Source organism: Hyperolius riggenbachi, chromosome 7 (assembly GCF_040937935.1).
Source record: "Hyperolius riggenbachi isolate aHypRig1 chromosome 7, aHypRig1.pri, whole genome shotgun sequence".
NCBI classification, from domain to species: Eukaryota; Metazoa; Chordata; class Amphibia; order Anura; family Hyperoliidae; genus Hyperolius; species Hyperolius riggenbachi.
The window spans coordinates 233,484,382-233,509,089 of record NC_090652.1 but is presented as its reverse complement, the minus strand read 5'-3'; the positions used below and the strand labels follow the sequence as shown (position 1 = coordinate 233,509,089).

Genomic DNA, 24,708 nt, shown 5'->3' with positions numbered 1-24,708 from the left:
AGTTAACGGTTTTTTGATGAGCAGAAACATTTAAAGAGTAACTGTTAGCCCCCAAAGTGAAATTTAAATCTGTACAGCAATGTTTTATTTAGTATTAAAGTGATCAAAAAAGCCAATGCGTTCTGCAAAAATCAATATAATTTTGCTACTATGTAGCCTTTTGCCCACGCTAACGACGCAAAGCCGCATATCAGATACTGATGACGAGCATGCAGAGCATGCCTATGTTTGCCCTCTCCCCCTCTCCCCCCCAGGACCAGGTGCCGATCTATTTGCACCACAAACAGCTGACCGCTCTGACACGGAGACAGAGCGGCAGCACTTCCAGCCGGAGCACCGCAGAGCAGCCGCCGCCGTGCATCTCTCACATGTGATTCTCTCACATGTGACTCGGCGGCGGCTGCTCTGCGGTGCTCCGGCTGGAAGTGCTGCCGCTCTGTCTCCGTGTCAGAGCGGTCAGCTGTTTGTGGTGCAAATAGATCGGCACCTGGTCCTGGGGGGGAGAGGGGGAGAGGGCAAACATAGGCATGCTCTGCATGCTCGTCATCAGTATCTGATATGCGGCTTTGCGTCGTTAGCGTGGGCAAAAGGCTACATAGTAGCAAAATTATATTGATTTTTGCAGAACGCATTGGCTTTTTTGATCACTTTAATACTAAATAAAACATTGCTGTACAGATTTAAATTTCACTTTGGGGGCTAACAGTTACTCTTTAAGTGTGACAAACATGCAAAAGAATAAGAAATCAGGGAGGGGGCAAATAGTTTTGCACACCACTGTATATATATATATATATATATATATATATATATATATATATATATATATATATATATATATATATATATATATATATATGCATGTAAAAGTCTGATGTTGGAAGCCAAAGTAACTAGCTTAACATGATTAATCTAAAGCAAGGAGATACAGAAGGATGCTTCCATGATGATCAAACACTATAGAGATTACTGTAAAAGTATGTGAATGGTGCTTCCGTATTCTTGCGTCAAACTCAGCCCTACAGTAATGTAATTGTTAGTCTCAAGCACTGTTATAGCTTGTTTTACAATGTGTATAGCGTGGTAATATGGTGCTGCAGGCAGAACGCAGAGAATCGACTTGTGAAGCTCACATTCAGTGTGCTGTTTAGGATTCCGGTCTTGTCTGTATTTCCCTCGATGACCTGTGATGGGTTGTAAACAAACTGACACTGATCCTAAGATCTCTATTAAAGTCACCAGACAATTGAAGGCTTAGGGTCCCCTTGCCTCTCTGTGACAGACACTAAGCTCAGTCTCCTATGGTCATCTAGATAAAGATTTAATATCGAATGAAATTTAAATATTGAGGCCCTGATAATGGACAGAGCCACATACCCAAAGGCTTGCTACATATCTTAACTGAACACAAGTCATGATTTAACAATATCAAGGTGAAAGGGGTGGGGGTTGGGGTGAAAGATTTAAATACCTGGGGCTTCTTCCACCCCCTAGTAGTCTATCAGGTCCCTCACTGTAGTTTGGATTCCCTCCAGAGGGCCGCCAACCCTTCTTAAAGATCCCCGACCACCGATGTGGTTGCAGCTACTGTGCATGCGCGTGCCTGTCTGTGTGCCTCACTCATGCTCCCATGGACTAGAGCATTCTGTACTTGTGCATTTCACAAAGACTTAAATTGGATAAATGCAGAACAAGACCGGCCATGGGAGGGCAATGGAGAGAGGCACACAGACTGGCCCCCACATGTGTAGTAGCCATGACCACAGCTGTGGTTGGAGATCTTTCAGAGATAATTCGGAGAGCCCAGGGGCACCCTAGAGGACATCTGAAAAACTGCTAGGGGCCTGTTATACTGCTAGGGGCTGTAAGAAGCCGCAGGCAACTAAATCTAATCTTTCCCCCACTTTGGATAGCGTTTCAAGCCAAGCCAAAAGTGAAAATAAAACTGATAAGATAAACAATGATATCTATAGTTTTAAATAGGACTTTAATGGAATTAGTGATGAGACAAAATTTAATGTTTTTCATAATTAGGACCCGAAATTTGCAATTACGACACAAAATTGCAATTCGTAATTATCAGAAAATTGGTCATTCATAATTTCCTAATTCATAATTATTGTGTCGTAATTTCCTATTAAATCCTAACTTTGTGTTTCATTTTGTGTAACTCGTTATTTCACAACCTCTTGTAAAACAAGAAAAGTACACAAACTATGGGTAACACAATACCGTAATTTTATATTTTACGTGAAAATGAGTTCCGAAAAATACTCAAAGTTCCAAAAAATTTTAATAACTGTCGTAATTATGAAAATGATCATAATTACAAAAATGTGTATATGATTGAAATTTTACAGAATTTCACGTATTGTTTCATGTGTATGATTTTTCCATTAGTATCATAATTATGAAAATGACGCAAAATTGTTATTAGCACATTACGATCACCACTAACTGGAATTCAATAGTATATATCTACTAATACTAATATACTACTAATATACTAATATATCTATTTCAAAGTTAAAATGTAACAGTGTACCATTGAAACTTTTTACTGTCTCAAGTACATGATGGAAGTTTTTTGAAATGTTTTTAAGCTCCCATAGAGACAAATCCTGAACTACTGAACTTGTTATCCGATCCCTACACTCGAGTGCAGTGAGACCAGAATTCTTCCTTGCCTTTGTCACCAGGAGCCCCCGTCCTGCGCTCCCTTGTCACCACTCATCCATCCTACATTTAGCAGACCCACAGATCAGCGCAGTGGTAGAGCTTGCTTTAAATGTCAAAATGTAACTTGCTAAATCTTCTGTGTATCTGACTCAAACAGTTTTTGTGTCCCATGGCTCATGCCAGGTAGCTGTACTAGAATGGAACGTTAGCAGTTAATACTGTGAAATGTCTTGGTACAGGTTATCCAATAAAATCCTTTGGAGCCATAGGAAGCTACATGGCTGTATACTGATTGTCAAATCATCATGTCCCACTGAGCATTATTAGATGAAATGCTTTGGGTATCAGTCAATTTTCAGAATATCAAATATCCATGTTGAGTCTATTGTGGCCGCTCATCTGTCAATACTAGAGTTGAAGAACAAATCTATATAGCCCACTGAGTTCTTTTGAAGGCTCCCCTGCCTAGGAATGACTTATAGTGATATTCTCTTGTTGGTAATAAAAGCCAAATCCCTTCAGTTCAAGATGAGATAGTGGAACAAAAAGACTACAGGGGACTGGAAAAACCTCCAGGAAAGTAAATCAGGTCCCTCAAAGTCCCCTCTGTTTTGCTGCTGTCAGCCAAATTAAAGTCTGCAACCTGGCTACTGCGCATGCACTTTCCCAGCAACGTGCCTCCTTGATTGCGCTTACCTGGCCAGGAGCATTCTGCGCATGAGCGGTTACAAGTCTATACAAACTTAACATGTTTAGAGGGAGCGCAATAAATGAGAGGCGCGCCGCCAGGGCAACACATGCGCAGCACAAAACAGGAGGACAAAGAGGGACCTAAAAGACTATGGGAAGCTGAAAGAAGCCCAAGGTAAGTAAAAGTCCTCTTTTTTCCCCGTCTCCAGTACACTTTAACATGACGTGAAAATAAACTGATGAGAGCACTTCCTGCTTCTCCTAAGAATGACTTTTTTAGATAGCCTACAAATGTATTTTGTATTTATATCTCCTTTTTTTCACGTTTTTAATGTTTCATTGTCTCTGCTCAATGACACATTCATTGAGCGAAAATCTATGAACTATTGGTCCTTTTTATCTCTTTCCTGCTCTCAGAAGTTGTATTCTGCCAGGTGAGTTTTATGGCTGTAATTCCGTATCAGTGAGGGTAACGCTATAGTCCGACCTGGACAGAAACTGTTACTTGCATACCTAAATATTAAATCTTTAAGGCAGAGAAAGAAAAAAAGGAACCCAGGGTAGTTATTTGTATGCTTGATACTGTACATACACATCTATCTCATCACATCACATCATCTCTTGTATCTTTTAAGCATCTATTAATATCTGACCAATGTACGCAGTGCTGAATTTTGCATTGCATTGGGAGTACTAGTACTTAAGTACTGTAGTGTCTTGTCAAAATGATCTAATGCTCAGACAAAATGTACTGAAGTAACGCAAGCTGACATGCTGCTTTGTCAGCTTGTGCAGGTGCAACATGTAAGCTGTTCTCCTGCTAAAGTCGTTATGGTGAATTCTGTAAGGTGTTATTCCAGCAGTTTCTGCAACAAGATGTCAAGCAGAGTGGAACAATCACAAAACAGCAGCAAAGCACAGAAAGAAACAGGTACCTGGGGCCACACTGGGAGCTCACTGGCACTACGGACATGTGACTGGGGCCACACTATGACTTATAACATGTAGACACTGTCCCCATTCCTCTATACTGACAAGCAGAGCAAGTGTTAAAAAGAAATAAAGGAGTATATTTACTAAACTAGGGTAAAATTGGATGCATGGGAAAATCACCAGTTTATAATGTGCATTATATTAGCAATGCACGCATGGTGTACATTTTGTGGGCCATGTTGTGTATGCAACAGGCTACATAGTCAGCATAAGAAAATGTAAATTTGTCATGGACATGCTGAGTATGGCAACTTTACCAATGTTTAGTAAATTAAGGCTCATTCTGTTTCCCATGCTAAACATTGACCAGAGAAAGCAAAGGAGAGCGTTGTCCAAGGAGGTCAGAAAGGAAATCTTAGGCAAACATGTTAAATGCAAAGACAACATAACTGTTGCTTGATGTTTCTAGGGCAACAGTTGCAAATAATATTATGACGTTTTAGGATCATGAGACTTTAGCCAACCACCTTGAAAGCAGCCATAATTGCAAACTCAAACATAAAATGGGGAGAAGGCTAGTGAGACTAGTAGACAAAAAGCCAAGGAGTTCTTCCAAAGAGATAAAAACCAAACCCCAAAGTCAAGGTCCATCAATGTCTATTTAAAGCATCCATCACTTTTGGACTGACAGTGGGCTCAATAGAAAAAAAATACTCAAGAGAACTATGGTGTTGAAAAACAAAAACAAAACAAACACCAGAATGCAATTCACTAAAAGGCATATTGACAAGCCACAGTGCTTCTGGGAGAATGTTTTGGACAGGTGAGACAGAACTGGAGCTTTTTGGTAAGTCACATCACCTCTACATCCACACCAAACCTACTGTGCAACATGGAGGAGGCTTAGTTATGTTTTGCGGCTGCTTTGCTGCACCTGGCAAGGTGTATTGTGTCGGTGTTGGGAATAATGACATTTCAAGACTATGAAGACATTTTGCTGTGACATATACTGTCAGGTATCAGGAAGCTCTGCCTCAGCTGCAGGATATGGATCCATCAACAAGACAATGAACAATAATGCAAAGCAAAAAAAGGAACCAAGGATGGCTAACAACTAAAATTTGGACTAGTGCAAAGTGGCTTACTAAGATCCATAATTTGCCTACTACTAATCATTTATGACATTTTCCATGGACATGAAAGCTTGAATTTGCATGCCTAATACATGAAAGCTGATGCCTGGAGAGGGTACCCTTCAAACATAACACATATAGGGCTTGATTTACAAAGCGGTGCTAACCTACTTAGCACGTCTAAAGTCTTAAGGCATGCTAACTAGGGTGCTAAGTAGGTTAGCACCAGTTTTCTCAATCAGATCGCGCGCTAAGTACTGCGTGCAAAGTTTTGCGCGAGCAAAGTCCTATGCGTGCGCTAAGTCCCATAGGCTTTAGTGGGCACTTCACGCGGAGCGCCCTGCGCTCTGTGCAGTGCGCGCGCAAAACTTTGCGAGCGGTACTTTGCGCACGATCACTACTTCTCACATTTCAACTGAGTTTAGACGTGCTAAGGGCCAGTGCTAAAGTTAGCACCGTTTTGTAAATCAAGCCCCTGGGAGCATATTGATTAAAGTGTACCTGAAAGATTATATAGCGCAGCATTTATACTTACCTGGGACTTCAGTAGTACTGCACAGGTATGGGGACGTGCACCCAGGTGGGCCGCACATGTGCAGAAGAGCACGACTGGCCAATTTACCAGAGCTGACCAAGGGACAACAAAGAGGCCAGCAAGGACAGAGAAGGACCCTATGGTCCACATGGAGCTGGAGGACAGCCCCATGTAAGTATAAATGCTGCACTATTTACCATCTCAGATTTCCTTTAAGAAGAGGGGGCGACATTAACTAATGAAAGTTGCAGAAATCTCACTGAGGGATACAGGAACCACCTCTTGTCTCTTAAACTTGGACAACCAAATATAAGGTTAAGCATTCCATCATTTTTGCCCAAGCCATTCTCAATTGCATTGTTATTTAAAACATTCTGCTAAATCCAAACTGTAAAGCAATGTCTAATTTGTGTTAAATAAATAATCACGTATGTCAATTTGTCAGTCTTCAGTTATTTCTAATAAAGTGGATTCTTCTTTTCTTATAGAAAGGCGCCAACTAATTTCTCCAGTACCATAATTATTAAGTCCATAAGTTTTTACCTGTCAAATTTCTCAGTCCAAGCTCCCGCAGTCCTTGCTTGCCATCCTTCTGGTAATTCAGGAAAATGACCAGCGCATAACGGTCCTCATACAGTTTGGTTCCACGAATGATTCGCAGGTTTTCCAGAGGGAGATACTCAAACTGGTTAAGAGCCACAAGGACATATCCTGTCACTTCCCGAATGGACTGAAAAAAAAAGAAAGACAGAATTGTGAGTTAACTGTTTGTTCTTCTCCCCATTCCTATTATCCATCCCACTTAGTACTTCTAGACCCAACTTTGTGAATAAATACATCAATAATGTTCTATAAAAAAAAGTCAGGATAAAATTGAATACTATGCCATTAGCAGCTTCAACAGAGTTATCTCGGCTGAGATAAGTGCACTGCTTTTGAGCTCAGTCAGCAGAACTGGTCGTGCTGTAAATTCTTGGAATGCTTTGATCTCTCTCTACTACTCTACCAGAAAATATAGAAACTGAAAGCAGAAGTCCTCTGTTGTTGTCTATCACCAGTGACAAGTGGGCATACATATACATTACAGCAGAACTAATTAGAAGTCAGGAAATGTAAGAAAGACACAATAAAAAAGTGTGCTTGAAAAATAAATTGGCCTGGAGCACTTGCAAGCCTCTAAATAAACTGGCTGCCAAAGGGTTAAATGTAGAAATTATGCCATGGTATATCACTAGTACCATCAGTAGTGTGTCTTTTCAGTGTAGTGTTATGTTATTAGAATATCTGCTTCCATCCCCATACAGACACCTTAACTTGTGGCCCTCACATATTGATGAGTAATGGGCACCATGTAAATAGTGTACCACGTTTTAAAATAATGATGTAACTAGGTAACGTGGGTCGTGCTGCTCGCACAACAAGTGCTACATACTCAGTGCAAGAATGGTAAGATTGCATTGTGTTAACATACTTTTGTACATATGCCCAGAAGTCTGTGTTCTGGCCATGTAGACAGTCCAGTATTGTGGAGGTATATAGGAGAGGTAAGTGAGAAAGACTGATATATAGGAGAGGTACGTGAGAAAGACTGATGCTTGGACTAGTTCACACTAGATTTTCTGCCATGAATATTTACAGAACAAGCAACAGATGAAAAAAATGGATGGGGTGAGTCTGGTAACAGGAAGTGCACCTGATTGGCCCAATTCCATGTGTCATACACATTAACTTTGCATGCAGTCACTAGTTATAAAGATCCTGTACTGTAAACTTACATTTTTAGAGTATGTACCATTTTTCCACAAAAAGAAGACAGTGTCATATCAATTTGTGCTCCAAAAGATGTACTAGGGCTTATTTTCAGGGGATATCTTATATTTCTATCAGGAAGTAACTCTCTGCAGAACATTTCATGTTCCTGTGTACTGTGCTGTTCCTGGATTTGAAGGTATGTTACTGTACTGATCAGGCATCTGCCCTGTCATCCCAGCACCAGCTGACAACCTTGCAGTGTGCTGGGATGACAGGGCCAGTGCCTGATTGGCACTGCACTGCTGTGCCCCTGCTTACTGGTCTCTTCCTACAGTGATCTGCCGTGCGCCATAATGTCCCATACTGATCAGGCACCTGCCCTGTCATCCCGGCTCACAGCTGATAACCTTGCTCTGTGCTGGGATTGCAGGTCTGATGCCCAATTGGCACTGTACTGCTGTGTCCCCACTTCCTGGCGTCTTCCTCCTCTGTATGGTAACTGCCGCTAGAGCTTACTTTTGGGTTAGAGTTTATATTTTAAGCATGCTCAAAATTACAGCTAGGCTTATTTTCGGGGTAGGGCTATTTTTGGGGAAATAAATTATCTGACTTGCCTCTGTGAGCCTTATTCATTTGTATCCATCCGGGTTGGTCGTAGTCAGCCAACTTCGCTACGCTGGAACTACGCATAGTTTTACGCAATTATGCTTCGCCAAACTACGGTTTCGAAATCAAATATTCACTTTGTATGCATTTCGTAGACTACACATTAAAATACGCAACTACGCGTAGTGCGAAGCATAGTGTATGCGGATGCTTATGCCCGTATGCAGAAAATTTTACACATTAATTCCTCTTTAAATGCTTATAATGGGAACTCTTCTAGGCGTACAGTCCACTTTCCAATGCGTACATTTGTAAGCATACAATCGCAAATCGCACACGGGAAATTAGACGCGAGTAACGCATTCGTAGTTCACTACGCAATACACATGTTAACTATGCATAGTTGGCGTAAGCTACCCGTAGCGGTACTTCGCTATGCGTAAATTCGTAAGCGTAGTTTTTAAACTTCACCTTTGAACTCTGATGCGTAGATGCGAACTACGATGCGTAAATCCGCACTGGCATAGTTTCTGCTCATCCCTGGTATCCATTAACGGTTTGCATGTATTGACCTGTTATTTGGGGAAATCCGGTGTATGTTTTATGTTCTGTTGAGATAATGAGACATAGCAACACTCTGTTCTGTGATTTGTCTTTTTTCTTTTACTGTTTGTGATACTTAGTGACGTTTTAATAAAAAAAAATGTTTAAGAAATGCATTTCAATGGCTATCTCTATTGTCCATTAAAAAAAGAGTCTTTTATTGGGTGGTAAGAGTTTGCAACTCTCTCGTGGGTGATATTGGACTACTACATGGGATGTGGAAGCATTAGTAAATTAGCAGTGCACAACTGAAATCTTGGTATGTACCTCTAGTAGTCTGTAATTCAGATAAATTCTGGACATGCACATGCAAAAAAGGCACCACAGTAATTTGAGCCCCTTAGATAGCTACCTGTGGAATATCGGTAAAATTATATATATATTCTACTATTAGGCTCTACATAATTAGGATAGTAAAATAATAGTTATTTTTCCACTTTACTATCACTCGACCTGACCCTATTCTTACTTGGGGCTAGGCATTTATCAATACCTAACACTAACTGACACTAGCCCCAACCCATGGCCTAACACTAACTGACCCCCCCCCCCAACCAATTGCTAACCCTATCCGACCCCTTAACAGATGCCTAACACACCCCTTCCTGCTGCAATCTCCACCGATATAGGTGACTCCTTCAGCACTACATAGCCGCCGTTTGTAGTTGCAGGTTGTATAGCAGGCGACCCCGCCTCAGGCACCTACATTTCCAGATAAAGCCGTAAGTTGTAGCTATTAACAGGGTGCTTGTGGTGGCGCCCAAACTTCCCAGGCGCCTCAGGGGCACAAATTACCTTCGCTCTGCACAACCTAATTTATTTTATTATTATTATTTTCAATGCAGCTGTACCTGGACAAAATGGTGCACTGCCTTCCCCCGTCGTGTCCACATGACTACTTTTTCATGCCACCCAGCTAGAAAAAAATTCTGGGGAAAACACTGCTTACCTATGGTACGGTATGGCACAGGCATACTTTGCAAACTTTGGTCGCCTATCAGCAGACACATTTTAATACATCCAAGCAAGGTTTGCATTACCACTTATATCCCCCAGCGTGAAGCCTTCAAAATCAGTCTCATTGTGTATATTAGTGTAATCTAATTTTTTTTCTCTATCATGAGGAAGGAACATCTGATGCTTGCTGTCAGCTAAATGGAAGGAGGAGGGTTGTGGGGGGTCATTTATCATCCATTACAAATAATATGTGCAAAAGGAAATCAATGTGTCCTCAAGAGAAAATTACAGATTAGTGTAGAACCTCGCTCTTATCTGCATTTATTTTTGTATTCATAAATCATTGACCCATCGGCACAACATGGTGGAGAGACCTGCATTTTACAAAGCTATCGGTATGTTTATGTATTTTTTTTTTTATTTCATTGATTAAATAACTATATTCTAATTTTAACATTGTATTATTCTTATTGTATCATAAAAAAACTGCTTTGTAGTTTCAGTATATATTGAGATCACAGCAGGATTCAGTGATTTCATAGTGCCTAACGTACACTCATTGTTGTTAATATCATTGTTACTTAGGTCACTCCACCCAGATCTGCTTTTGAAGTCACCCAGGCTAATCCAGAAACAGAGAAGATAATTTTTATAGTAAACCAGATCATTCCAGACTCCAAACACTTGGCGTTTTGACTGCTGTCATTATTGGAGAATTTCATATCCATGGACTACATAAAAGCTGCCATGGAAGTCATGCAAATGTGACCTACGGAATCTGCACTCCATTTAAAGAGAACCCGAGGTGGGTTTGAAGAATATTATCTGCATACAGAGGATGGATCTGCCTATACAGCCCAGCCTCTGTTGCTATCCCAAACCCCCCTAAGGTCCCCCTGCACTCTGCAATCCCTCATAAATCACAGCCACGCTGCTGACAAACAGCTTGTCAGAGCTGGCTGTGTTTATCTCTATAGTGTCAGTCTGCTGCTCTCCCCGCCTCCTGCAGAACTCCGGTCCCCTCCTGCATTCCTTCCCTCCCTGCTGATTGGAGGGGAGGGACAGGGGCAGGGATGGAGCTATGCAGGAGGCGGGGGAGCAGCTGAGACTGACACTACAGATGTAAACACAGCCTCAGCATGGCTGTGATTTATGAGGAATTGCAGAGTGCAGGGGGACCTTAGTGGGGTTTGGGATAGCAACAGAGGCTGGGCTGTATAGGCAGATCCAGCCTCTGTATGCAGATAACATTCTGGACGTAGCTTCACCCCCTTGCCCAGAAAGACTTCGGCCTTACTATATATCAAATAGAGAAAGGCCGCTCCCATATTTAAAGAGAGGATGGAGCTGGGCACTGAAACTTGGCTGATTTGGGACTCAGGAAAATTATCACACAGATGGTGTGCCGGGTAATTATAACTTGTGCTCATTAGCGTAACTAAGGATTTCATGTACACCAGAGATACGTTTTAAGCAACACATGAAGCCATTGTCAGTGATTGGAGAACAGTTTAGTGAGTCTAAAGGTGCCCATTAACGGTACAATTTTTTCACCAAATGGGATCTTTTGATGCAATTTTTACGATCAAATTGTATAGAAAATGTGCTTTTTTATGAAGGCAATCAGTAAGGAAACCAATCCAATCCTATTTGGTTGATTGCTAAATAGGATAAAAATCAATCCAAAAGTTGGATTTTCTGAGCGAATTTGAAGAAATAATTGTTCAGTAAATGTGAACAATCGATAATTGCCTTCTGATTAGTAAGAATCATTAAAATCGCATCAAAAGATCACATTTACTAAAGAATTGTACCATTAATGGGCACCGTAAAGGTGCCCATTAAAGACACAATTTTCATTGTACAATCGTACCATTTTTACATAATACAGTATGAATGACAACCTAAAAATCCATTCAAAGTAAATTCTCGCAGATTACCCTTTTACTACAAAAAATTGGTAAGATTGTACAACCAAGATTATATCATTGATGGATGACTGAATGACCTTTATGTCTGTTTCAGGTTAAAAAAAAAATATTTTAACTACTTGACCACTGAGGGATTTTTCCCCTTGTGGACCAGAGCAAATTTCACCTGTCAGCGCTCCTCCCTTTCTTTCGCCAATAAGTTAATTACTACTAATCACAGCATAATGATCTATATCTTGTTTTTCTCGCCACCAATTAGGCTTTCTTTGGGAGGTACAGTATGCTAAGAATTATTTTATCCTAAATGCATTTTAACATGAATAGTTACATAGTTACATATAGTTACATAGTTATTTGGGTTGAAAAAATACATACTTCCATCGAGTTCAACGAGAGAACCAAGTACAACACCAACACCAGCCTACTCCCTTGCATATCCCTGTTGATCCAGAGGAAGGTGAAAAACCCTTACAAGGCATGGTCCAATTAGCCCCAAAAGGGAAAAAAATTCCTTCCCGACTCCAGATGGCAATCAGATAAAATCCCTGGATCAACATCATTAGGCATTACCTAGTAATTGTAGCCATGGATGTCTTTCAACGTAAGGAAAGCATCTAAGCCCCCTTTAAATGCAGGTATAGAGTTTGCCATAACTACTTCCTGTGGCAATGCATTCCACATCTTAACCACTTTACCCCCGCCCGTAAAGATTTCTCCGTCCCTTTTTCCATCCTTTAACCCCCAGGGACGGAGAAATCCGTACTTTGCGCACTCCCGCCGCTGCCCGCGCTCCCGCTCGTAAACACGCCGCCCGCCGCTAGTAAACACGCCTGCCGCCCGCTCGCCCGGAGATCAATGAACGGGAAAATCCATTCCCATTCATTGATCTTAGCCCCGCAATGATCCGCTGCTCTCCGATGGGCAGCGCGATCCATGTGAAACGATACAAACTTACCCAGCCTCCAAGTACTTCCTCCAAGCTTCCGGAAGGACGCTTGGAGGTCGCATTAAAGCAAAAAGTTACTGTGGCCATCTTGTGGCCAAATAGTAAAACTACACCCTACACATTTTTCACATACAAATAAATTACTTTTACACAAAAAAATTAGCTCATTACCTCCCACACTCCCAATTTTTTATTTTTTTTTGTAATAAAAAAAAAATTAAAACATGTACAATAAAAAAATACATAAATAGTTACCTTAGGGGCTGAACTTTTTAAATATTTATGTCAGGAGGGTACAACACTGTTACTTTATAAACTATGGGCTTGTAATTAGGGATGGACGCAAAACTGAAAAAAATGCACCTTTATTTCCAAATAAAATATTGGCGCCAAACATTGTGATAGGGACATAATTTAAATGGTTTTATAACCGGGACAAAAGGGCAAATACATTTCATGGGTTTTAATTACAGTAGCATGCATTATTTAAAAACTATAATGGCCGAAAACTGAAAAATAATTTATTTTTTTCCCACATTTTTCCTATTTTCCCATTAAAACACATTTAGAATAAAATAATTCTTGGCATAATGTCCCACCTAAAGAAAGCCTAATTGGTGGTGGAAAAAAAAAGATATAGATCGTTTAATTGTGATAAGTAATGATAAAGTTATAGACGAAGGAATGGAAGGAGCGCTGAAAGGTGAAAATTGCTCTGGTGGTCAGGGGGTAAACCCCCTCAGTGGTGAAGTGGTTAATCTCTCTTACTGTAAAGAAGTAAAAAAAATGTTCTAAATAAATGGCTAAAACGTTTTTCCTCCATGCATAGATCATGTCCTCTAGTCCTTTGAGAAGGCCTAGGGACAAAAAGCTCATCCACCAAGCTTTTATATTGCCCTCTGATGTACTATTTATACATGTTAATTAGATCCCCTCTAAGGCGTCTTTTCTCTAGACTAAATAAACACAGTTTATCTAACCTTTCTTGGTATGTGAGACCTTCCATCCCACGTATCAATTTTATTGCTAGTCTCTGCACCTGCTCTAAAACTGCAATATCTTTCCTGTAATGTGGTGCCCAGAACTGAATTCCATATTCTAGATGTGGCCTTACTAGAGAGTTAAACAGGGGCAATATTATGCTAGCATCTCGAGTTTTTATTTCCCTTTTAATGCATCCCAAAATTTTGTTAGCTTTAACTGCAGCGGCTTGGCATCGAGTACGATTATTTAACTTGTTGTACAATAAGAAAAAAATTGAAAAAATGCATTATTTCTCAGTTTTTGGCCATTATAGTGTTAAAATAAAACATTCTACTGTGGATAAAAGCCCCACATTTTATTTGCTTGTTTGTCCCGGTTATTGCAACGTTTAAAAAATGTCCCTAGTACAATGTATGGCGCCAATATTTTATTTGGAAATAAAGGTGCATTTTTTCAGTTTTGCGTCCATCACTAATTACAAGCCCATAAATTAAAAATTAATAGTAATATAGCACCTTGACATACATTTTTAAAAAGTTCAGTCCCTAAGGTAACTACTTATATTTTTTTTATGTAATTGTTTTTTTCCACCAAATAAAAAAAAAAGTTTGGGTACTATGGGAGGGTGGGGGAGGGAAATAGTTAATTATAAAAGTCAGTGTAGGGTTTTTTATAAAATAAAAATGAATTTTGGTGTAATTCACTATTTGGCCACAAGATGTCCTCAGTCTTTATTTCCGATTCACGTACATAAGCACGGGAATCGGAAGTAATGCCTGGCAGTGTAACAACAAGAAGATACAATGAATGCCGGCGTCTCGTAGATGCCGGTATTCATTGAATCGGGGACTTAGATTTATGAATTGGAATGGCGGTCCCATTCATTAACCTCCCCTCCAAGCAGCGGTAACAGCGATGCACGGGCAAACGGGAGTGAGCGTCGGCAGCACGATGCAGCAAATGTGCATTCACGGCCCTGGTGCATCCTGTGAACTTTGCATGGCCGTGAATGTACTGCACGGCGTGCATCAAGTAGTTAAATATAATAAAACCCCATGTGTCCCTGCGTCATCCTCCTGTCCCTGTGTCTGTGTGTTTTGACTACTGCGAATGTGTAGCCGTTGAGACAGGAGGAGGACGGGCGTGTGCGAATGGCGGCGTGCGTGCGCGGCTGCGTGTGTGGCTTATGCGGCAAGAGCCGAGCGCCCGTTTTTAAACAGGCCTTAGGCCTAGTTGAATATAAATCAGTAGTACAAACCGCTCTGATCTTAAATGATACCCGAGGTGACATGTGACATGATGAGATAGACATGGGTATGTACAGTGCCTAGCACACAAAAAACTATGCTGTGTTACTTTTCTCTTTCTTTGTCTGAAAGAGTTAAATATCAGGTATGCAAGTGGCTGACTCAGTCTTGACTCAGACAGGAAGTGACTACAGTGTGACCCTCACGGATAAGAAATTCCAACTATAAAACACTTTCCTAGCAGAAAATGGCTTCTGAAGGCAGGAAAGAGATTAAAAAGGGTCAATAGTTCATAGATTTTAGCTGTGGCATACTTCAATTAATGTGTCATTGAGCAAAAACAATAAAACTGTTAAAACTTAAAAAGTAGATTTAAAAATAAAATAAAACTGTGAACTATTTTAAAAAGTCATTTTTAAGAGAAGGAAGATAGATACAACAGTTTATTTTATACGTTTATTTTCACTTCAATGTCCTTTAATTATGATGATCACAAAAGATCTGCTTATTAAAATGCTGGTAGAATGAAACCATAAAAAAGGCCAATAACCAATCCCACCCAATCAGAAATCATCTCTGTCTTAGTGCAACTACTGTAAGGAAAATCTGATTCCCACTGGTTTCACTACCTTGTATAACATCATTTCTTTGTGCGCGGCCTTAGTGAAAAGGATAAAAGAGTCTATAAATCTCTACTGTTTGTCTGGCTCACAATAACTCAATGCATTTCAAAGGTTGCCACTGCATTATTTAGGACTATTCACAATTCAATAGTATTATACCTTAGTTGAGTTTCCTTTTACAAAGGGTCCAAATGCCAGGTCAATGTGTTTCCTTTTTTCCTGTTGCTCATTCAAACCACATCATTGCAATACAGTGCAGACGATAAGACTTCTGCGCTACCATTTTAGTGTGACCCTGAATTCTTGCAACACGTATAAAGGGGTTGGCAATACAGCACATAGCAACACATGCTGCAAGGCACTGCCAAGCTATGCAAGTGTGAATAGGCCTTAAAAGGACCGCTATCACGAAAGTTGTAAGACTTGGAATACATTTGCACACATACATACTGTATAGGAAGAACATTTCTCCCAAAGTTAACTGCACTATAAATTACCTTTTTACTATGTTATTATTAATAAAATACTTTATTTTATAAAGCACTACCATATTGCGCAGCACTGTACAGTAGATAGGGGAGACAATACAACACCGGACAATATAACACCTGGACATAACAGCATTCGTTGCGTGCGGTCCGGTATAAGTCATGGAGAGAATCCAAAGACATAACAACAAAAGTTGTTTAGGTGATACCTTTAATGGCTAACTGTACAAGATTCCTTTGCAAGCTTTCAAAACTTTAAGTTTCTTCTTCAGGCATGTTTCAGAGCTGGATCAGAACCAGCTCTGAAACATGCCTGAAGAAGAAACTTAAAGTGTTGAAAGCTTGCAGAGGAATCTTGTACAGTTAGTACTTAATGGTATCAACTAAACAAATTTAGTTGTTATGTCTTCGGATAACAGCGTTAAACAATGGTATAAAACAGTATAACAATAAACAATTGTGTGCAGATTGCAAGTTAGGTCTAAATATAGGAGATAAATCACTGGGCGAGAAGAGCAAGAGGGGAAGAGGGCCCAGTCAAATAGGCTTACAAACTAAGGAGTGGAGGACTTTGGACATACTTGGGGGGGGAGGGGAGGCAGTACAATGGGGGATTAAAGCTATGAAGACAGGTAGGCTATAGTAAACAAATGGGTCTTTGAGGCCTGCTTCAATGAGTTGTAGGTGGAGGTGAGCCTAATGAGTGGAGGGAAGAAGATCCCTAGAGAAGGGGCTGCTCTGGAGAAATCCTGGAGCCTCTCAAGTAAGCAAGTGATGTGAGGGGTGGCATCCATAGAGTTTTAGAGAAGTAGAGAGAGCATGTCATGAAGTATCTCTGGAAGAGATTGGAGATGTATGAAGGGGAGGTTTGGTGGATGGATTTGTGTGACAGGCAGAGAAATTTAAATGTTATTCTGAAGGAAACAGGGAGCCAGGGAAGGGACTTGCAGTGAGGGGCAGCTGAAGACTCTGAACTCTGCAACTAATTGCAACAAATTGTCTGGCGTCGGGAAGTCCAGAAAGGAGGGCATTGCAGTAGTCCAGACAGAGATGACCAAAGCATGGACCACGACCTGAAGATGTTCTGGATGTGGAAGGAAAAGGTTTATGCTGAATCAAAGGTGAACCCAGGCAGCGGGTTTGAGGGACAGGGCAGATGGACATGTTGTCAACAGTAATGAAGACGATGGGGAGAAGACTGGATGAACTTGGTGGGAAGATCATGTTGCTGTCATTTCAAATCAAAGGTGAACCCAGGCAGCGGGTTTGAGGGACAGGGCAGATGGACATGTTGTCAACAGTAATGAAGACGAGGGGGAGAAGACTGGATGAACTTGGTGGGAAGATCATGTTGCTGTCATTTCAAATAGGACAGTTCTGAAAGGTTTTGGACTAGTTCATCTCCTGATGGGCGGATTCTTAGAGTTTTTCTTATTTTCAAATGCACTTACTTCAATGTCAGTTGCTCATGCCAACTGCCAAAATAGTGTGTAAGCAAGTTGGGAGGCCATCTGGCATCTTTATATAGATCATTTCCAGCTTTTATAAAGAATAAAGGAAATACTGAGAATCACCCATGAGGAGATAGATTAGTCCAAAATTTTCAGATCTGATCTATGTGATGGAGACATAGGGAAAAAGTAATTTAAAGTGCATTTTACTTTGGGACAAATGCACATCTTATATGTATGCATACATGTAGATGTTAAGTTTAACAACTTTTCATGATAGTGGTCCTTTTAAGTATTAAAGCTAAAATGCAAAATGCCTCACACTGAATTTGGCATCAGTGTTGCCGAAAATGCATACTCTGGATGAGACATCCGTGTACCAGCAGCGCCTATTCTAAACTATGATCCCAAGCTGCAGTGATTGCTCTGGACTCTGGAGATAGATCTGCAGCCATAAGTGAGATATAGGACCATTCTTCTGCTTATGTCCTTGCTTTTGCTCTTGTACTTGTCTGTAACCTGTATCCCATTCTTGTGTAATTGCCTAGTTCTGATCTCTAGCCTGGCTCACTAACTCCTGATTTTACTAAGCTGACCTGATTTCTATTCATGTTCCATTATTGCCTTCAAAACCCAACTTGACCTTTCTGATATAGACGATTCTAAGATGCAGGTGAGGGAAATCACCAGCCTTGTAATATCATTTATTACTCACGCCAAAGCCTGAACGGCAATTTGTCACAAACCTGGATAGCAGGAACTAAGCATATGATGAAAAAATACGGAATCAGAAGCTACCTTCAGAGAACTGACATGCCAAAAATAGATTAGCTACAGAGATATGAACATCTATAGTCAAAGTGAAAGCAAAGAGAATACAGTTTCTGACCTTTGGTGCTAGACTCTGAAATAGTGTTGTGTTCGGATTTCGCATAAACCTAATCTTGCATCAACATTTCTGGCAAATTTGCAATTCATTTCCTAAATAATTTGGGTCATAACCATAATTATGATCCATAATTTCACAGTTACTCCTAATTGTGAGAAAATGCGAAATTGGATTCTTTGGTAACTAAAAAAAATCAAAAAAAGACCTTGTAGTTTTTGAGAAAATTTATTAAAAAAGGGGGCAGGGGGTGTTAATTTCAGTAAAATTACATTTTGCAGCAGTAAACTTTAATATATATCAGGTTCCGTATACACATTGTATACATTTTAAGAAAAATGACAGCATAGGCTCACCCCTCTCAAGCCTCTCTATGCCCTTGTCACCCATGCAGGCTGGTATAGCCAGGATTCAGAGCTACACCAGCCTGAATGGTCCATGACGTGGGAAGCTAAGGAAGAGAGAAGAAGCAAAGCCCCTCCCCCCAAAGTCCTTGTGCAAACCCATGGACAAGGAGCTCTTCCCCAGGAGAAAGGAGGAGGTGATGTCCTTGGTGGAAGTGGGGGGGAGGGTCATGAAGGACACTCATAGCTGTATTGTACAAACAACATAGAGAGCTGACATTCCTAGGAGTGAATGCATGCTGCTTTAGTACTTATTTACTTACTATACAAGTCCAAACAAGCAGTTGTGTTATACTGTGTTCATTGCCCCCACCCCAGTATTAGTATCTAAATTTCAGTCCTATTTGGCATTTCCACTGAAGGTGACTGACTGCTATGCTATCTGTATGCTGTCTATTATGCGAAATCCCACTTTGCCTGCTGCGTTTTTTTTATTTTTTGGAATATAAGGTTCCTCGGTATATAACACACACCTAGGTTTAGAGGGCAAAAATCAGGGGAAAAAAACACAAAACTAAACCTTTTGCATCTATAGTGCAGGGGTGTCTTATGGACCTTTATTCACAGCGCAGTTAGGGCTTGATTCACTAAGACAAATAGCATGCTTATCAGGGTTAACACACTTTATCAGAGTTAACACACCTTATCAGAGTAGCATAGCGAGCGCTAGAAACGTATGCCTGCTAATTAGCAATGACGAGAGCTCCACTCGTCCTGCCCTGAGCCCCTGCGTGTCCAATCACTTTAAAGGACCTTATCCCCACACTTTGATTGGCCCAATAGGCTGCCTGTCAAGTTTCCTGTCAAGTGACAAGCAGCCTATTGGGCCAATCAAAGTGCGGGGATAATGTCCTTTAAAGTGATTGAACCCACAGGGGCTCAGGGCAGGACAAGTGGAACTTTCGTCATTGCCAATTAGCAGGCATAAGTTCGTAGCGCTCGCTATACTACCCTAATAAGGTGTGTTAACTCTGATAAGGTGTGCTAACTGTGATAAGGCATGCTAACTCTGATAAGGCATGCTATTTGTCTTAGTGAATTAAGCCCAAAGTGGGCTGTCTATGTATAGTCTGATGTCCTTGTGTATCGCACAAATACATGTGTTGCTGAAATCAGCAACACAACACATCAGTGTGCCCAGGCCCTAAACGTGGGCTGCCCTGGTTGCAGTAACTGAGAGAAGTGTAATGCTTTATAAATGAAAAGAGAGGTTGATTGTGATCAGTAAGGATACTGTTTTGAATTGTATCAGTTTCCACCTCTAGCTCAAGCTATCAGTTTATGATGAGGAAATGCAGCATTATATTTTATAACTATTATTTAATTAATGTCTTTCAACACTGATCCACTCTTACAAAGCCCTTCCGTTGCTTTGTAACGGCCTTCGCAATGGAAGAGCGAGAGACGGATATTTTTGTGTTCATGCAAATGTTTAAATGATGGGCATTGTCAAAAAGGAAGTCAGAGAGTCAGGAAGACATTAATCATTCCTCAAGGGTTTTGGTTCTGAAATGATAAAGGAGCACTATGACCGAATGAGTTTGTCCCTGTCATCGCACTCTACAATGACAAAAACAGAATCAATGGGCCATGGAGCTTTTAGCTCCCTATGTGATGACTCATGCTAACTCGGGTTGGAAAAGTTTGACAAGCACATCAAACGCATGTGTACTGTGGAAGTGTCTCTCAACAGCATGTCACACAGGCTTCCAGCTTCACCCAAAGCCTTTTGTGTGCTGAAAACTGATCTTACCTTCATCTTATCACCATCTCATCTTTAAAAAAATTAATAATAATAAGAGATAAACATGAATGTTTGTGTGAATGTTTGCAATTCTATTAAAAGGACCCTGAGCAGACCTATTAAAAGCAAATCTTCACTTACCTGGGGCAACGAGGGAGGGTCCTAAGGGTTAAGCACCCCAAGGGGGAGATCTATGGGTTAGGCACCATGGGGAGTCTTAGGGTTAGGCACCATTAGGGGGAGTCTTAGGGTTAGGTCCCACCAAGGGGGGGTGGTTAGTGTTAGGCACCATTAGGGGGAGTCTTAGGGTTAGGCACCACCAGGGCAGGGTTCTGTGTGAGAGTAGGGTTAGCCATAGTAAAATATTGTTAAATAATACCGATATTTTACTATCTAAATTCACTAGTACAATATCGCTAACTTTAGTAATATTTAACTAGCAGCAATCCCCTTTTTCCAGGTACCTTTATTTCATGTATGCCACACAACCGACCTTAAAATGCAGCAATTTCTTTATATGTATATGGCCAACCTGTGTGTTTAGTCTTGGTTGCCTTTCCTCAGTAAAGACAATTCCCTGCTGAATAAACTTGTGGTTACTTAATCCTATGTTGCTGTACCAGCTTTGATTTCATAGATTTCCTATAAACCAAGACCATAACAAATTTACAACACATTGAAATGTGCAAGAAAAATGCAAAACCTCAACACCCCAGAGCAAAGAAACACCTCCCCTGTGCTTCTATTTGCAGAATCTTAACAGTTTAGATAGATGTGAGACAACTACATCATTAAGGTAGAGATTTAGGCCAAAAGCTTCCAGATAATGAAGAAACCAGCAGATCAACCAAAAGGATAATGAAGAAAAGTGATCTCACATGCCATCACTCCTTCCGTCCAAACTGTGCTTACAGCACTGGTTTCTTACATCTTACTAGTTGCCCATATATAAGATGAAGCATAACCATATTTGGAAAAAATCTAGATGCCGTGTTTACATTATTATGTAAAATCAGGTTTATGATTTACTACAGTTAAAATAAGCAAATTGCTCTGCCAACATTAAGATTCAATGACCTGCAAGCTTTGCCAGCCAGAACATCAGCTCTCAATAAAAGGTTCATGCCATTTTAATTCTGACATGTCATCTGACTCATCCATGCAACTTTACTAGGCATGCGGTGTTATATCACCAGACTTTCCATTATATAAGCATTATACAGTATAAGAGAAGGCAATTACAATAATTTGTTTTTTAAAAATTTTATTATACCACTATCTTCTGTGGGTTGTATAATACAAAACAGACAACCATGGAAACTATAGAAGAATAAGTACTTCAACACACAGTACAATCAGAACATCCTGCAACACAAGTATAAAATACTGTGGTTTAACCACGACAGGACCGCTCTTAGTATCACAGCGTCCTTTTTTTGACCCTGTTAATGGCAAAAAGAACGTTTAAATACGTCGCTCCCCTCTGCCGACATTGTGCACGTGCATGCCGCGCATACCTGCCGAGACTGACAAGTCTTTCATTGGTGAACAGGAACACGTGTTCCCTGAGCCAATCAAAGTGCCTGTGAGGGTAAGGTCATGGATTCAATGAGAAGCCAAAGATATTTACTGTAACAACACTGCCCGTGTGCTTTCAACTCACAGAGCACACAGAATAATGTCTGTGGGGACTCTAGTGGTAAGAAAATACACATTTTTACACTATATAAATTAAATAAATTAAACCCTCCTACTCCCCCCCCCCCCCCCAAGTTATCAAAATAAAACACTAAATAGGCTTTTTTTCTATGTTTGTCATGAAGGTTTATTACTGTTAATTTGGAAAATAAGGGTTTGTAATTATTGATTGGGTACAAAAGACACATTGGTGAGGGTGAGTGCTGTCTGGTGAGGGCGAGAGCTGATTGGTGAGAGTGAGTGCTGATAGGTGAGGGTAAGAGCTGAGGGTTCCATCTCGCTAGGTTAATGTTGCATTCTATATTATAATATAGTGTGCGAGTATCAGAAACAAAGGATGTAAAAGAATAGCAAATTCTCTGCATTTCCTTTGTAGCTTGTACTAAACACAGCATCACTTCACTGCCATTCATATGACACCTCTTTGGTATCTAACACCATTGTCTCAAAGGGTTCACCGTCCACCTATCCTTATTGGCAAATTTTCACAATGTAGCAGCGGGTGAATCCCACAACAACATATGACACAATAAGAAAAGATGTGAATTCTTGCTGGAACTCTTATGCATGTAGGGATGCTGCAAACAATCCTGTTATCCAAGGAAAAGTAACATCTGGTTCTGTGGTGAAAGGCTTGGGATGGTGTTTGAGGCTGTTTTCTCAATCAATCTCTCACAGATAATCCAGGCTTTGGGGAACTAGCTCTTTGAATTGATCATAGTTGTTTTGTTTCTATCTCATGTTGCTGAAGCTTAATGCAGACACACACTGAGAGCAGCACAGCAAGAACTCGTTGACAGATGTAAATAATATCTGGCCTTGTAGTCAAGATGGGAATAAAAGGCATACTCTCTATGGTAGGATTATCTGGAGTTGCCCTGGGCTGTCATAGTGCTGGTGGCTAAAAATGTTCAGTATATACGCTCCCGGCTAGTGACATATTTATCTGTAGCATGCTAAGCGCTGTAACACTATCCATAAAACAAAAGGTGCCATTTACCTTTTCATGTATGTATAAAGGTGTCAGTTGTACTACAGGTGATGCATTATTATTAATATTATATTATAGAAATGCATTGTTGACCATTATTTTACCCACTTGTAAAGTACAACTTGGCATGGGTAGCAATCTCAGGCAGAGACATAAGATTAATAGACTGCACACCCTAATTGTTTATAAACAATTTCCAGGAATCCCTTTATACTGTAGTAATACAATCAACACTTACTTAGTTTCAGTGGCACAACAATCAGGGCTCCTCCCTCTACTACTGATGATCACCTCTATATGTGCTTTGAATAGTGGTAATCATCATTAACCCTTTGGTAGCCAATTTATTTAGAGACTCGCAAGTGCTTCAGGCCAATTTATATGAGCACATTTTTTTATATTTTCTTTGTTAGATTTCCTAGCTTCTAATTAGGACTGCTGTAATGTGTATTTATAGCAACTTGTCACTTGGGGGCGGCATGAGGCAATAAAAGAGGGCTTCTGCTTTCAGTTTCTATGTTTTGTGTTTGGAGAGAGAGATCAAAGCAAGACAAACATTTACAGCACAAGTTCTGCCGACTGAAGAAACAAGCAGTGCATCATCTTAAAGTGAACCTCCAGACTAAAAATCTAATCAGCAGAACTGAAAAGGCTTGGTGTTTCTTTAACAGTTTCACAGCATCAGAACTTTGTTTTTCTCAAAAGCATCATTTTTTGCGGCATTTTTTAGCTAAGCTCCACCCATCAAAGAAAAAAAGCCCAGGCTTTTTTTCCCTGATGCTGTGCAGAGCATAATGGGATTTCCTATGTTGTTATTCACATTGCCTAGCAACTGGGAGAGGTGCTCAGGACACAGGACAGTTGGAACTGTGTCTCATGCTCCCTGTCACCTCCTGTCAACCAAAAAGATGGCTGCCATCATGAAATCAAACATTTGCCTGTTCTTTTAAAACAGTGTGGGTAAGAGATTATAATACCTATCTATTTTAATTAACATAACTAATGTAACTTAATGACAGTATGTTTGTTTAGGCTGGAGTTCCTCTTTAACCCTTTCTGGACCAGCACCCTCTGCCCCCTTAAGGACCAGAGGGTGCTGGTAAAGCAAACCGCCGCTTCCCGACGAATCGCCGCAAGTTACCGTCGCTCCAGCCATACACGCCGCTCTGTCCCCGCCGCAGGCTGCTCTCTCTGCCGTCGCTATGACGGCAGAGCACTGTGCGCCGGTCAGGAGCCGCTTTCATTGGCTCCTGACCCTGTCACTTCATGTAAGCCAATGGGAACGGCTTACATGAATGACAGGGCCAGGAGCCAATGAAAACGGCTCCTGCACTGCTCAAAGTGCTCTGCCGCCATAGAGGCGGCAGGGCAGCTGATTGCGGCGGGGGCAGAGCGGACCGAGCGACGCGGACGGGCTGGGGCGCGCG

At 40.8% G+C, this 24,708-nt stretch overlaps 1 protein-coding gene across 5 annotated transcripts in view; it reads right to left on the bottom strand.

The window, feature by feature from the left end:
• The window catches only part of ERBB4 (erb-b2 receptor tyrosine kinase 4), a 1,342,090-nt gene that overhangs the window by 693,354 nt on the left and 624,028 nt on the right, over nucleotides 1-24,708 (bottom strand). For all 5 annotated transcript variants that reach the window (XM_068245390.1, XM_068245391.1, XM_068245392.1 and 2 more), the window contains one exon: nucleotides 6,514-6,700. In XM_068245390.1, coding sequence (XP_068101491.1) covers nucleotides 6,514-6,700 — 187 coding nt within the window. The remainder of the gene's footprint in view (nucleotides 1-6,513; nucleotides 6,701-24,708) is intronic.